This window comes from Gymnodraco acuticeps, unplaced genomic scaffold, assembly GCF_902827175.1.
Source record: "Gymnodraco acuticeps unplaced genomic scaffold, fGymAcu1.1, whole genome shotgun sequence".
Lineage (NCBI taxonomy): Eukaryota > Metazoa > Chordata > Actinopteri > Perciformes > Bathydraconidae > Gymnodraco > Gymnodraco acuticeps.
Window position 1 is genome coordinate 2,031,962 of NW_022990023.1, and position 16,120 is coordinate 2,048,081.

The following is a 16,120-nucleotide window of genomic DNA, read 5'->3' on the forward strand; positions in this document are numbered from 1 at the left end:
CTGGCTGCTATTGCTGCATGCCATGTGGGCTTTGAGGGTAAGACGGCTAGCCAACATCCTTTGGTCTGCCGTTTTATGAAGGGAGCTCGCAGGCTCCTCCCTGTCTCCAGGTCACTGGTGCCCTTATGGGACTTGGCAGTGGTTTTAAATGGGCTCAGAATGACCCCATTTGAACCCCTGGAAGGAGCTGACATGAAACATCTGTCAATCAAGACAGTGCTGTTACTGGCCCGGGTCAGTGATATTCATGCGCTGTCTGTACATCCTTCATGCACTCAGTTCGCCCCAGGGCAAACGAGAGTGTTGTTGAAGCCCAACCCTGCCTTTACACCAAAGGTGGTTGGTTCGTGTACCCCAATTGACATTGAGGCATTTCCTCCGCCGCTGATTTCCTCCGGGGAACAGCGGCAGGATCTGTTGTGTCCAGTCCGTGCTTTACGCACATATATGGACAGATCAAAGGAGCTTCGTCTTAATGACCAACTCTTTGTGTCCTGGGCTAACCCTCACAAGGGCAAGCCTGTTACTAAGCAACGGCTCTCCCACTGGATTGTGGAAGCAATTGCTTTGGCCTATACGAGTCAGAGTTTGCAAGCACCTTCGGGTCTGCGGGCTCACTCGACTCGGGGCCTGGCTACATCCTGGGCTTTGTTCAAGGGTGTTTCCATCCAAGACATCTGTGCAGCGGCGAGCTGGTCCTCGCCGCTCACTTTTGTCCGCTTTTACAGGCTAGACGTCTCCGCTCCAAGCGTGGCCCGAGCAGTGCTGGGCACCTTGTTGAGTCGGGACTCTACCTGTTAAGGTTCTGTTTGGTTGGTGATTTTCGAGATAAGCTCGTCTGGCAATACGGGAGCTACAATTTCCCATAGTGAGACATCGAACGGAGTGTTATGAATGAGAACTATAGGTTACTTACGTAACCCCAGTTCTCAGAGTAACATGAAGTGAGATGTCTCACCAGACGGCCCTCCTTGCTATGGTGAAGCGAGAAGAGGTGCTTATTTTGAATGATGTATGCGTCGTGGCGCAAGCTACTTATAGGGGGTGATTCCCTGACTCTGACGTCAAGATCACCAGCCAATTAGGATTGGCGTAATGAGATTGATGCTTCTGTTTGCTCCGCGATGAGGCGCATCCCATAGTGAGACATCTCACTTCATGTTACTCTGAGAACTGGGGTTACGTAAGTAACCTATAGATTTCTTGCGTTCATGACATAGCGCTTCATGTACGCATTTTGCGCAGTCCGGAGCTGACAGCTCCATGGAGCCTGCCTGCAGGCGCTAATCTCAGGACACCTCCACTCTCAGTACATTGACACTTTCCGAACAGGAAATGCACGCAAATACAAGCCTTTATATTATTAAGGTACAGCGCCACTTTCCGAACCATTGATGAATGCTTGTGTACACAAAAACGTCAGGCAAAACCGTTTTAAATGTGTGTTTCCTACATGGCGAATATAGCTGCTTTATTTATGTCTGTATGAAGTTGTTGTGAGTGTGGAGGGAGCAGCTACAGGTTAGCTTAGCCTAATCGATCAGTGCACTACGAAGCCAGTGCGAGACAGTGGACTGTCAACGGGGGGAGCCCCGTCGGTCATTATCGGCCGATATTCACTCTTAATAGTTTGATCGGTGCTCTCTCTAAAGGCCGATCAGGAGAGCTAGATCTGATCGATATGGTATGGACATAAACGTGTTCCAGGCTTGGCCTGTCACTTTAAGAGTAGCAGCCGCAAGGGGTTGTGGGTTTTTGGAGTGTGTGTGTGTAAAATGTGATGGCCAAGGCGAAGTGCGGAGTTATGAAGAGAGAGACGAAAGTATAGAGAAAGTGGTCAGAACGGGAAAAGTAACTAGTCTGTATGTAGGCCTATGCAATACAGTGTCAATCAATGTAACTGATTAGTCTGAATAACGTGAATAAACAGAGGTTCTTCCCACGGCACACGAACGCCCCGTTTGCATCCCTTTTCCCCTCGAAATGTCTGGGCAGCTGGACTGGTTACCAGCTGACAACGAGCCAAGTCAGAAACCACCGGTGTGTAACCGAAACTATGGTTTCGGTGCCGAGATATACCGTTAACGCGAGTGAAGTATAACCGGACGCGAGAGAGAGATCAGGGGCCTCATTTATAACGCCGTGCGTAGGATTAACGTGGGAAGGTTGCTTACGTAGTAGAAATCCAAAAAATAGTTACAGAAATGTCCCGACATTTTCCGATTCACCAAACATTGCGCACCGGCGAGGAAAGTGCGTACAGCACTTCCTACGCCGGTTTCCCTTTATAAATCACAACCGACTCGAAATGCGGTGCAGCTTTTGCGGGCTTCACGTAACGCCCATATTTGCCTATAAATAGTCAAAGAAACGCCCATTCATTCATTCATTCTGACTGACTTTATGAAGAAGATCGCAGGAAATGACGACAGAACAGTTAAAAAAGACATCTCACACCGTGTCAGATTTAGGTTATTTTGGGGAGGTCGAGATAAATCATATTGTTTGGTGGATGCAGTTTGAACCAGAGTAGCAGCATGGAGGTCGGATCGTCACCAAAATAAATAAATAAATGGCCCGATAAAGGTTAATGACAAAAACAATACACATAGCCTTCCTCAGGCATTGTGTTTGTACCGGGGACAGGAGACACCCCCTTGATGAGAAACTGTAAGAAGTGAATGGGGAATCCCCCCGGAGTGGAGTCATGACGACTGGATCTGAATTATGTTTTTGTATTTGGTGGTTTGTGTTCCAGCTGTCGATCAGCTGTGCGCAGCGTCTCCACTGCAGCCTGTGCGTCTCAACCAAGCGGCAAACTGTGGGGTAGAGCCGGGAAGCCAATACGGAAGTGCCACACACTGCAGTTCATATATTGGCCGATAGGCGATGGCTGCAGAAAGGAGCAATTTCCATAGACCCCCATGTTAAAATGCCCGATTTTACAGCAGAAAAAAACATGTTTCTACCCCTGGCTCCATACATTTTATTATCGATATAGTTAGATTCCACCTTCATGATTATGGATCTGTGAGTGAATTGTTTTCTAACGCGACCCTTTATATTTATATTAGGTCTTAAAGTTTGTGCATACATTAGGGCGTGGTCACTTTGATTGACAGATACGTGCCTCACTGTCAGCTAACAGCAACTTGTCCAATCTGCTAGGCTACAACCATAGAGGCTACAACGTTAGTTAGTTGTAGTTACTGTACTTGATCCTTTAGCTGTGTTCGTGGTGATCGTGCCTGTTAGGGAATATTGTTACAAATACCAGATAATTAAAATGTCGTGCTGTGCGCTTGAATGTACTAACAGATCTTCCAAGAAGTCTACTTTCAGCTTTTTTCGGTGAGTAAAATGATAATATTATACATGTTAACCCCGTTAGCAGGTGTTTGTGTGCTTGTTAGCTTAGCCTGTTATGTAGCTTATTAGCCAGCTAAGGACGTAACCCTTTATACATATATACAGTTTAGTTTATGATTCAGCCTTGGGTACGACTTTTATACTATATGGCTATGACGCCCATAATGCTAAACGGGAGCAAATGTTAAAAGGGGTGGGCCGCCGGAGTCCACGCCGCCGAAGCTAACGGGGCTGCAGGGTGCTAGCTCGCTAGCGCGTCCCGGTGTCAGTACCAGATATGTTCGGCCTACCAGATATGTTCGGGTGTATTTCCGTCGCATCCGTCATCCGTCATATCCGTCATATACTCACCTCCCTCTGCTCCCAGCGCTATGCTGCCACACACCGGCCGTCTGCGGAACTGCAGCCGGAGGAACTCGGTACAGCTTGTTATGTGTGAACGATCTAGATCCCTCCGCTTCCCCATAATTACCGCGAACATTTTAACTTTCATGACAGAAATGGAGAGCTTTTATGCTGAGATAAAGCAGTACGTGCTCAATGGTGGTTACCACAATCTCACCATCGCCGCTGAAAAGCCTGATAAAAGGAAGGCGTTCATTCGGAGGGCATCCAAACAATACCTGATCAAAGGTAAGTAACAGAATAAGACCATGGTTAAGTCACGAACATACGTTTTTATTATGAGGTATAAACCCCCTGTACATGTGACATCATCACATCCCTTTACTTATAGGGATCAATAAAGTATATATCTATCTATCTATTTATCTAATGGTGTTTTTTGGTGCAAAAGTGATCATACCTCTAATGGTTTATCATATTGCAATTCCAACATTTTTCAGTAAATCGCAAGGACTCCACAGCTTGTTTCTCCTTTTTCTTTTTATACACACTTTACATTACTGTAGTTGTTACGTCTAAACCACATTTGCCACTGGATTTCTTGAACAGCTTTTAGTCATAATGTCATCTCTACACATGTCCCAAATGATTGTTTTTTTGTTCCTGTTGTGCCAGCTGGAGATTTGTACTACACATACAAGGACAATGAGAGGATGGTTGTGTGCACCAAGGACCAAATTATCAATGTCCTGAAGGAGTGCCATGATAACCTGGGTTCCGGAGGTCATGCAGGGAGAAGGCGCACCACCGAGAAGGTTTTGGCAACGTACCACTGGTCCACTATGCGGGAGGACGTGAAGAAATGGGTGGGAGTTTTTGACTGACTGACTGATTATTGATCTACAGAAATGTGTTGTATGTGTACATTGAAACAGAGTGAGACAGTTTGAGCTCCATCAGAGCAGAGAAAACATATTTCAGAACTTTAACAGTTTAATTCTGTCTCCTCTGAAAGTTTTCTCTGTTCTATCATTTTTATACCTAAAGTTTTTTGTTTTGCTGATTGAAAATGTATGATATTTGCTAAGGTTGATGAGTGTCCCCGCTGCCAGCAACACGAGGTCATTAAAACGGTTGCACCCGTACTGCATCCCATTCATGTTCCCGAGGCATGGACTGTCCTTGGTGTGGATCTCATTGGCCCACTTCCCTCCACTGCTAAGGGCAAAAGGTACTATCATGATGGGCTGAAGCATGTGTAACCTCCTTTAAAGGTTCTAAACGTGAAGAATCTGGTTTAAAAAGAAAGGAAATCATTTACAGTGATTCTGTATGTATTTACAACATTCTGCATTTTATATTGCAGATACATTCTAACAGCGACTGATCTGTTCACGAAGTGGGTGGTAGCAAAAACGCTCTACCACAAAACAGCTGTTGAGGTCTCAAAAAAGATTGTAAATATTCTTCTCGATTTCGGTCTTGTCGAGAAGATCATTACCGACCAAGGACGGGAATTTGTCAATGAGGTACAATAATCTATCTAATACAGTGTATGTGTTATGTGTAACAATGTAATTTGGTAATTGGTGTACACTAAACCATCTGCAGGTCAACCGTGGTGTTTTTGATGCACTGGGTGTAAAACACTGCATCACTTCAGCGTACCATCCCCAGTGCAATGGCCAAGATGAGCGTACAAACCAAAACATAAAAAAAGCACTTGCAAAGTACTGTGGAGAGGACCAGAATGACTGGGATTTACATCTGAGGGGCATTGTGGCGAGCATTAACACCTCAAAGCAGGTACAATGTTGTAACAAATGCAGATGGAAACAATACTCAACAGAGATACTAAAAGGAATTTTTATGCTTTCAGAGGTCAACCAAGTGCACGCCCTATTTTGCCCAGTTTGGGAGGCACCCTCGCGTCCCGGGTGTTATAAATGCTACAGTCAATGACAGGGATGATACCTCTGTTTTGGTGCCTGCTGATGAGGCAGAACAGCAGCTTGAGGCAAAGGCTGCAACCATTGCAGATTTGCACTCGAAGGTGAGAATAAAATGGCAATATTTAAAACATAATAACTCCTAAAAAATGCAAGCGTATGTTAAGGACTGTAAATGATAACTGTTACATATCTTTCTCAGATTTACCAGAACATCCAAATAGCACAACAGAGACAGAAAATCTCTTTTGAAAAACGCAAGGGAAAGAATGTGAAATCTTTCCTGATTAACGTTGGAGATGAGGTCCTAAGAGCGAATAAGAGGAAGGAGGGCCGAAAAGGTGGAAAACTGGAGTGCAACTGGTTTGGCCCTTATGTGGTTTCCTCAATCACCAACAAGGGTGTGGCAACCCTGTTGAGCTCAACAGGAGCTCAGCTGAGACAGAGTGTGAATGTGTCTCAGCTGAAGCCCTTTATCAGGCCTATGTTGAGAGGTATTTTGATTATCAATACAAGGACACATTTTAGGTATACTTCATGTGTGGTACTTCAATAATACTATTTTTTGTCTATCTAATAACAGCTGAACCGAAGTTGGATTCGGAGGGGTCTGTTGCTGACCACCAGTATGCCCTCTCTGGTGCGAAATACGCAAAGGATCTACATCCGATTCAAGACAAGCTGGTAGATATATGTTTACTTCATGCACAGTGATGGAGGTGCATTGTTTTGATTTTAATTTTTCTATGTTTTCTATTGGCTTGAAGTATGTTTTGCAATCTGTTATTTGCAGCTCAGCTATGTGCTAGACCACAATAGGCCTGGAGCAGAGGTCATTGTGAAGGAGGGTGATGTGTGCCTGACCAGAGAGGACTTTTGGAGCCTGGGTCTTCCTCAGTGCATGGAGTCAAATGTAGGTATACTTGAGCTTTCCTCCCAACTTCATCTTGTCTCAAATAAATGGCACAGGTAACTTACTGTTGTTACTGTTTCAGATTGGAAACACGTGCCTGAAGATGGTACAAGAAGCCACCCAAAGACATGTACGGTTTTCAACAGACATCATTGGCCTGCTTTTTTCTTTTGAATAACACATATTTTCTAAATAGCTGTTTAGTGGTGAAACTCCAATCTCGTGAAGTGTGGTTGTCTCTTGTTGTTGAACATACTTCTATGAAGATTTCATTTTTTTTGAAAAACTATCAATATAGGGCAAAGATATATACATCGTGGATATGTATGTGGTTCCTACCTGGAAGTCCAAAACAGCTGACGTGTTGGCCAGTTTTCCAGTAAGTTCCTGTTGCTTGAGACCTATGTTTCTTGAAATTGATATACAGCAACTTAAAATCCCTTGTTTAAAATACTAGGCTGACCAATTGGCCACCAAGGACATGGTTTTCATCCCTGCCTGGAGTCGGCAGCAAGGAAAGGCAGATCACTATTTGCTTTGCGTGAGTCTGTTCCAAATGATCTCACCAGCATGTACAAAATGAACATAAGTTGTGCTGTGTGGTTTTCTTCTGGTGTTTGATTATGTCTAATTTCAGCTATTTTGTCAATGGTTGACAGGTGATCAAGCCAGCAAAGAGAGAGTTATATTTGCTCGACCCTCTTAAGCCAGATGGCTTTGGGGACAATTCCTACAAGGACATATTTAGGTTTTTGTAACATGATTACCCCCACCGTTCTGTGGCTTGTATGGGAGTTCTAAATAGTTTATAGTATTCTAATACTGCAGTAACCATCTTGTAGACCAGGGGTCTGAATCTGATCAAATTCATTTATAATATATCTCCATTTCCACAAAGTCTGGAGTGTCCTTAGTGGAACCAAAAGAAAAAGAGTCTGCAACAGGATGCTATGAATTATAATGTTCATTTTGTTATAAGCCTTGTTCAAAGGTTGTTTTCAAGTTCAGCTTTGTTCAGAGGCTGGTAAACGTATTTTTGTTTGTTTTATTTTAGCCCCGTTCAGTGGCTTTCATAACTTTCCTCTTTTAAGGCATGCAATAGTTCAATGTAAGGAAATCCAAAAACATGAATTATATTGAGTATAGCGTTCCTTCACCAAATCAATTCCCATGTCTTATCATTTCTTTTGACAGTGACCTAGCGCACCGCATTGCTCCAGGTCAGTGGACAGTAAAGTTCGGCAGAGACGTCAAGGTACATTTCTCCACCATCTCATACACCTGCTTTCACATGTCTTTATTTTACATTTGACCATGAACATCACTGTTAAATTCCAAATTCTTACAGGGTTTGCCTCACCAAACCACGGGCAATGACTGTGGTGTCTTCATACTGATGGTAAATTCCTCCCTTGACACTTTTTTTTAAGGGGTTTTGTTAGTTTTTGAAACTCATAACTTAACAGATCTTTATCCTTTCACAGTATGCACTCAACTTCAGCACAGATGCTCCACTTTGGTTTACCGAGGTCAGTATTTATCCTCTGAGTTAGTATTTCAGGGGGAAGAGGGGGCTAACATTGAGTAGACAAATGATGAGGTTCCATTCATTTTCAACTTTATTATTGTTACATTTTCTTTTAGCGGGACATAGCACAGATCCGGAAATGGTGGTGCATTATGCTCATGGAACGGTACCAGATTGAAGGGTAAATCATACATTTTAAATGTTACTTTATAGACAACAGTTTCTTTGACACTGATTTACATTTTCATCCTGATATTATGTGATTTTTATAGCCACGGACAGAGGTTTTCTTACTGGACCAATGAGGCCGAAGAGCTGCTCAAAGGGGCACTGGAGCCAGTGTACAGGGTCTCAAAGAAGCAAAAGACAGAACATGAGGTCAATAGGCACACTCCTGTTTGTGATAAAGAAATGTAACATTCCAGATTATTTAACACATGCATACATATCTAAACTAATCTCGTTTAATTTGGCATATTACTCTCAATGAATATAAGAAAGCACTGCGTAAAGCGAGAGCAGCCTACTACTCTTCATTAATAGATGAGAATAAGAATAATGCAAGATTTCTTTTCAGCACTGTAGCCAGGCTGACAGAAAGCCACAGCTCGATTGAGCCTTCGATTCCCATAGCACTCAGTAGTAATGATTTTATGTGCTTTTTTAACGATAAAATTGTTACTCTTAGAAACAAAATTAATGACCTCTTGCCTTTGACCAGTATAGTGTTATCATCAGCTCCCGGAAACGTAAGTTCTAATATTACACTAGATAGTAAACTAGAATGCTTTTCAGCCATAAACCTTGAACAATTAAATTCAATGATTCTCTCTTCTAAACCATCAACGTGCATGTTAGACCCAATTCCAACTAAGCTGTTGAAGGAAGTTTTTCCATTAATTAGCACTTATTTATTAAATATTATGAATATGTCTTTATTATCAGGCTATGTTCCACAATCATTCAAAGTAGCAGTGATAAAACCGCTTCTTAAAAAGCACAACCTCGATCCAGAGGTTTTAGCCAACTATAGACCTATTTCTAATCTTCCGTTCCTCTCAAAAATTCTTGAGAAAGCGGTCGCAAAACAGCTGTGTGATTACTTAAAAAACAATGATTTATTTGAAGCTTTTCAGTCTGGCTTTAGAACACATCATAGCACAGAGACAGCTCTGGTTAAAGTCACAAATGACATTCTAATAGCCTCTGACAAGGGACGTGTCTCTATTCTTGTTTTGCTCGATCTCAGTGCTGCATTTGATACTATCGACCATGATATCTTATTGCAAAGACTAGAGCACTTAGTTGGCATACAGGGAACTGCTTTAGACTGGTTTAGGTCCTATCTATCTGAACGCTCTCAGTTTGTACGTGTCAATGATGAATCTTCCACGCAAACCAAAGTTAGCCATGGAGTGCCACAGGGCTCAGTGCTCGGACCTATTTTGTTCACATTATATATGCTTCCGTTAGGCAATATTATAAGGAATCATTCTGTAAACTTTCATTGTAATGCGGATGATACTCAACTATATTTATCAATCAAGCCTGATGAAATTAATCATCTAAATAAAATTCAAGACTGCCTTAAGGACTTAAAAACGTGGATGACCTTAAACTTTTTGATGTTAAACACGACCAAAACTGAAGTTATTGTACTTGGCCCGAAGAATCTACGAAACAAATTATCTAAGGATATACTAACTATGGATGGCATTAATTTGGCCTCCAGTGAGACTGTAAGGAATCTTGGTGTTATATTTGATCAGGATTTATCCTTTAACGCCCACATAAAATCAATTTCAAGGACCGCCTACTTCCATCTACGTAACATTGCAAAAATCAGGCATATCTTGCCTCAAAACGATGCAGAGAAACTAGTCCATGCATTTGTTACTTCAAGGCTGGATTATTGTAACTCTTTATTATCAGGGTGTACCAAGAAGTCAGTCAAGTCGCTTCAGCTGATTCAAAATGCTGCAGCTCGTGTACTAACCAGAGTTAGGAAAAGGGACCACATTACTCCTGTTCTGGCTGCCTTACACTGGCTCCCTATAGAACACAGGATAGAATTTAAAATTCTTCTTCTCGCCTACAAAGGGTGTCGTATTGTCATACTGATATTTTGTACAAACTGTAAAGTCCACTGAGACAAATGTAACATTTGTGATATTGGGCTATATAAATAAACATTGATTGATTGATTGATATCAATATTGATAATTGTATACACATGTAATTAAACAATCACATGACCCACACCTTATATTTTCCTTCAAAGGTCCAGTTTCAAAAGTCCGACATGTGCTTCATATTGGAGGTAATATCTTTTCAGTGAAGCAGTAACTGTTTTTTGTTTAAAAAACGACCTATGATCACGGCAGAATTTCCAACTATTATGTCTCACTGCTTTTTTTTAACTTTATTGATAGCTGTTTTTTACCTCAAGGAGAAGAATAACAAAACATAAGAAAAATGTGTGTGATATATTCAACATTAATATTAAAAATGTGTATTTTTGCTACCTGAAGCCCAAAGAATCTTGGTATTTCGATTGTGCTGGCAACAGTCTAGTCAATGTGTTGTTAAATATGTTTGATCTAGTCTGACCAATACTTCACAGCTGCCAAACTGTCTTCTCTCGGACCTTCTGATGGAAGTGGTTCTCCAGGAAGGTGACAAAGCGTACTCATCACTCACTCTAGTGTGTACCACCTTCAGAGACACAATGTCCACTGTGTCTTTCAGAAGAGGGGCCCACTTTCGCTGGCTTGAGAGTAAGTGATTCAGTAAAGGTGCAGCACTATACGACAGCTGTGGTGTCTATGCATATTTTTAATGGCTCTATTGAAATGCTTGTTTTACACAGGTGTTGCTACATGGAGTTTGTTCTCTGCTTCATACAAGCAGGATTTCAACGTCATGTACACCATTGACACCTGCCGTGGATGCTTGGAGCCTTACAAAAACTGCAAACCAGGTAGACTTCTTATTCTGGATAATAATGTTTATGTGTCATTACATATTTAGTGTGTTGTGGTCCTAGTGTGATTCAATTACAATATTTTCTTTTTCTATTCATAGGATATGTTGGGAAAGGTAAAAGAGGAGAATTGCAGGGCATCTACTCTGATGACCAACATCCAGGCTATTGCAGTCCCTTCTGCAACCAGATATCATAGGTAAAGATTAACTCACACAAACAAATGTCAGAATAGACTAAATTGTCACTGCAATTAATGAAGATCATCCTTTGATATCTTACCTTCAAGTTTGGTTTTCCCGGACGCTGCCCGTCATGGACTTCGGGTCGTGGACTTCGGGTCGTGGCTGAACCTGTCTCTGCAGTCCTGCCTTGGGTCATGCTGCTTCCCTGATGGCTTCCTCATATATTCTGAACAATCTGTGCTGTTTTCCTATCCACATGTAAAAGGAACTAGAAGGATTTATTGATACTAAGGGCTGTAGAGAAAAGTTTGGAGCTTTTTCCATTAACGTTGAAGTTCAAATTCTCAATAAACACTTGAATGCTGTGCTGTCTTTCTATTTACTTGAATGTGTGAATTCATTCAGTTGGGTAGGTAAGCTTGGGATGGATATATTAAATATATACATACAAAAAATTAGAGACTCTTTCCAATGAAAGTAGCTAGCCGCAATAGCTCCAAGATTGCTATATCTAGTTTGTAGGTCGCCAAGTTGGCATCATTGACAGTTCGTCTCTTAAAGCCTCTAAAGCTCTGCAACAAAAAAGGATCATTATGAATGTAAATACTATACATGGTAATGCAGCAGGGCATAGTGCGATGAGGCAGGCAGGCAGAACCAGATTTATTTCTAAATATTTGTCGATCAATATTAGGCTACACTAATATAAGGCTACTAGTATTATAATATTACTGCAATAATATTCCAGTGGTGGCTGCTTAAGGTTGTTTCTGGCTCGTTTGATCCAAACATTGTCCAAAGCTCAAAATGTATTGTAATAGATGTAAGAATTCTCAAAATGTACAATATGTTTTGATCCAACACAATATTCTGATTCAATCCATATATGTTAGGGGGTTTTTTTTCACCAAAATAAATAGACTGCCTTCTCTCCAGCTCACCGCACACAAAGGGGGGGGGGGCATCTGTATTAACGGGTCAGTCTATAAGCACTCTAACAGCACCATAAATTACATTTAAATAACCACAAAAAGACAATTATTGTTTCCGATATTGATTTAACGAGATGCTGTTATAACATGGAAACGGCTTAATTTAAAAAAATAAGCTTCAAAAATGTTTTATGAAGCACACTGGGTACAGCCCTGTAATACATGTGTTCCGTGTGTATATAGTCTTACGCAAGAAACACATAGCATGAACAGACTGCAACAAAACCAGTCTTACAAAACAGACTTCTGCTAAACTGGTGCAGAAGCAAAGCATCTGCCTTAGATGAAGTTCACACAGAACTGTGGAAAAGGGAGAACATCTGTACTTGCTTTCAACGACATGATCAGGCTTATATATTATAAAAGTGTTGGCTAAAGTAACGCAGAATATATATATTTTTTAATTGTAAATAATTAAGTACACACACATAACAAGCTGTACCGAGTTCCTCCGGCTGCAGTTCCGCAGACGGCCGGTGTGTGGCAGCATAGCGCTGGGAGCAGAGGGAGGTGAGTATATGACGGATATGACGGATGACGGATGCGACGGAAATACACCCGAACATATCTGGTAGGCCGAACATATCTGGTACTGACACCGGCGGCCGTAGCTAGCACCCTGGGGCTCCGTTAGCTTCGGCCAGCGGCGGAGTCCGGCGTTATAACTGGAGATCAAGGACTGCATCGTAACGCGGACTTGGTTCGCCTGCAGCCCGCTGTAGTATTAGCTAAATAAATGATGTTGAGCAAGGCTTATTAAGCTGAACACCGCCACAATTATTCTGCTATGTATCGGTACTTATTTTATTTTATTAACGTGTGAATGACAAGCATTAAGAATAATACCAAATAGCTAATTATCTTGCAGATTGTCTCGTTTGATTATGAATGTAACGTTTATATAGTGGAACTACACGGTTTTATCAAAACCAAAGTGCCACGCAGTGACTTGGTATGCATGTATTTCAGCAGGAAATGTGCAACCTAGATGACATTTACCAACACAGACTATATAGAAATATTTGTAAAAGTTGTTCATGCGTTACTAAGTAAATATGGCATTAACCCTCCTGTTGTCTTCGGGTCAAATCTGACCGATTTACTACTTTCATCAATCATGTTTTACATTCGATTGATACTGAGAGCATGTTAGCTTAGCTTCTTAGCCTGAGCTAGGACTCGAACGTCACGCTCGTTGGCAGCAGGTCCCGCCCTGTCCCGCCTCTTTGCCCTTATTTGGAGAAGGCGGGAGTTAGACTCTGATGACACCGTCGAGCCGTTAGTGGCCGACTCCGCCTACTAAGGGCTTCACGGCAACTCTGCAGAATCCTATGGGTGACGTCACGGACCCTACGTCCATTTATATATACAGTCTATGGTCTCAACCCCCCCTCCCCGCAGCAACCCTATACCAGTGGTTCCCAAACGGTGTGCCGTGGGATTTTGTGACAACCATACGTTATTATTGCAATATACAACTGCACAAAAATAATTATTTTTAATTTACTATATCAGTACTTTGTAGGTTTATATGTACGTAATCTGCGCGATTTGCGCGTCCACATCTCCACGTGCAGTGCTGCATAAACATGGCTGAGTCATCGATAACTTTCGAGGGGTGGAGGTATGCCCATTATTTTGAGTTCGTCGGAAGAATAGACAGGAATGTGACGGTGAGGTGCAAACTGTGTCCAGGCCAGAAGCTGTTATCCACTGCTGGAAACACCACGTGGTCAAACCTCAACAAACACCTGCAAAGAACACATGCTAAGGTGAAGCTACCGCACAGCTATTTGTTGTTTGTTTATATCACGTAATCTGTTCTTCTTCTCTGACTTCCGGTTGTTGCCTGTTTTGAATGACAAATACACACTACCGCCGCCTGCTGGTAAGGAAAGTTATTGCCACTCACGCATGCGCAGTTCGTATGTGCTCGGCGAGTAAAGTAACGAGTTACTTTATGTAGATAGTAACGAAGTAGTGTAATATATTACTTTTTTTTTAAAGTAATATGTAATATATTACATTTTTTTAGTAACGACCCCATCTCTGGAGTTGGCGTTCTCTACTCTGATTTACATGAAGAACAACAGGAGGTCACGGCTCTCTGTTGAACAGGACTTGCGAGTGGCCCTCTTCTCAGTGCCACCAAGGATAAAAAAAATCTGCGCGCCCCGACAGGCACATGTATCTCACTAATTTGTAAGTCTGCAAAATATTTACAATAGCACATGTTTCAATGCTGATTGCTGAAATGTTACATTTATAATGTGTAGTTCAGGACCATGGACAATGCAGCTTCCTTGCATTGACAGTTCTCTGTGCTGAATGTCTGCTGAGTTTCCTTTGCCTCATTTTTTATGTTGTGACCTGTCTGGTTTAAATGAGTGTGTTGCTGCTTTGATGAAGCCTAATTTGATAAAGTTTCAAATTAATTTCTGAAATATTTCGTTAATAAATATTTCATGAGTAATATAGTTGTCTTTATCACATTTTATTTGGCATTAGTAAATAATTATGCACATTTACAGATATTTTACATGATATGAGTGATAACACGTGTTATAAGGGCTATTTTGCACAATAGGTGTGCCTTGAGATTTTTACTTGTCCTTTGGTGTGCCTTGGGCACAAAAAGTTTGGGAACCACTGCCCTATATCCACCAGTTAAAGGAAATACAACTAATGTGTTGTGTTATATCAGCTGTACAATTTACCACATATGGTGTTCTTAGTTTCCATACCTCCTGTGTTTTACGAGCGACTTATCAAGTCTTAGCAAACGGCATAAAACCATAGACTGTATATATAAAGCATAAAACACGATTAAACATGATAGTATATAAAACCATGCTCGTATCTACAACCTATAGAAATGCAAAACGGCGTCAGTTTAGACGTAATTCTGTCCTTCTGTTTACCGCATCATTTATGAGAAAACATTTCATAACATTAACACAACATATTCGAGGTGGTTTTAAATAACATATCCGTATTTATTTATTTCTCCAAGTAATGTTTTTGTGTGCACTGAGGAGTCGCAAACAGGCGTTTGTTTAATTATTTTAAGATTGGCTTTAATCAATGTTTGAAAATGAATTCTTCATATATGATAAATGAGAGGTAACATTTTATTTATGGTATTATTTCCACATATTTCTCTCCATTCTTCCTTCTGCCAACGGTGTCGCAGTTTCTCGTCTCTCCCGTTGTTGTGCTTAGTGCGTACGCATGGGTTAGAGTTTGCGTGGAGGACCGCACATTTTCCCGTCAAGTTAGTATTTTATAAATCGCAAACATTGCGTAGAAACTGGCGTACGCCATATTTTGAACGTATATCCCTTTATAAATGAGGCCCCTGATCAGCTGCTGAGTCTGACGGAGACACGCAGCTCTGCATAATCACCTGATGCTCCGCCCTCTGTTTAGCGAGCTGACCGGACTGCGCAAAATGCGTACATGAAGCGCTACGTCATGAACGCTAAAAATCATACCCTCGTGGGGGCGCGCTCATGTGATTGGCTTAGAATGAAGGAGACATCTGATTGGCTATAGATAGAAAAAATTACAAGTACGAATCGGCTGACCGTCAAGGGAGTCTCAAAAAACCCACACAGCGATCCGTGCACAGAAAGAGGTTTGTGTTTGCAGGTGCAGCGGTTTTAAACGGAAAACAAATATGTGAGGATCAAAAATACATAGCCTATGTAAAACCTTTTTCTGTAATTGGATTTTATTTACATGTATATGAAATGGAACACATTTGTGTGTGCATTGAAAAACACAAGTGTGGATCCGGAAATACAAGTGTGAATCCTTTTGCGGATCATGAAATACAAGTGTGATTCCTTCTGTG

At 41.5% G+C, this 16,120-nt stretch overlaps 1 protein-coding gene across 5 annotated transcripts; it reads left to right on the top strand.

The window, feature by feature from the left end:
• Positions 1–5,729: 5,729 nt before the first annotated feature.
• On the top strand, positions 5,730–11,637 carry LOC117545023. 5 transcript variants are annotated; one of them, XM_034214663.1, is made up of 16 exons: positions 5,731–5,767; positions 5,866–6,157; positions 6,247–6,347; positions 6,457–6,576; positions 6,659–6,706; positions 6,875–6,955; positions 7,034–7,117; positions 7,771–7,831; positions 7,925–7,975; positions 8,061–8,105; positions 8,221–8,285; positions 8,377–8,482; positions 10,386–10,424; positions 10,728–10,881; positions 10,974–11,084; positions 11,189–11,637. In XM_034214663.1, coding segments are annotated over exons 5-16 (897 nt in total). In that variant the 5' UTR covers positions 5,731–5,767; positions 5,866–6,157; positions 6,247–6,347; positions 6,457–6,576; positions 6,659–6,704; the 3' UTR covers positions 11,287–11,637. The 5 variants fall into 5 exon arrangements, with proteins under 5 accessions (XP_034070556.1, XP_034070554.1, XP_034070553.1 ...); XM_034214665.1 differs by lacking the exon at positions 7,034–7,117 and having other exon boundaries at positions 5,730–5,767; XM_034214662.1 differs by lacking the exons at positions 5,731–5,767; positions 5,866–6,157; positions 6,247–6,347; positions 6,457–6,576; positions 6,659–6,706 and having other exon boundaries at positions 6,718–6,955; positions 11,189–11,286; positions 11,377–11,637.
• Positions 11,638–16,120: the final 4,483 nt, after the last annotated feature.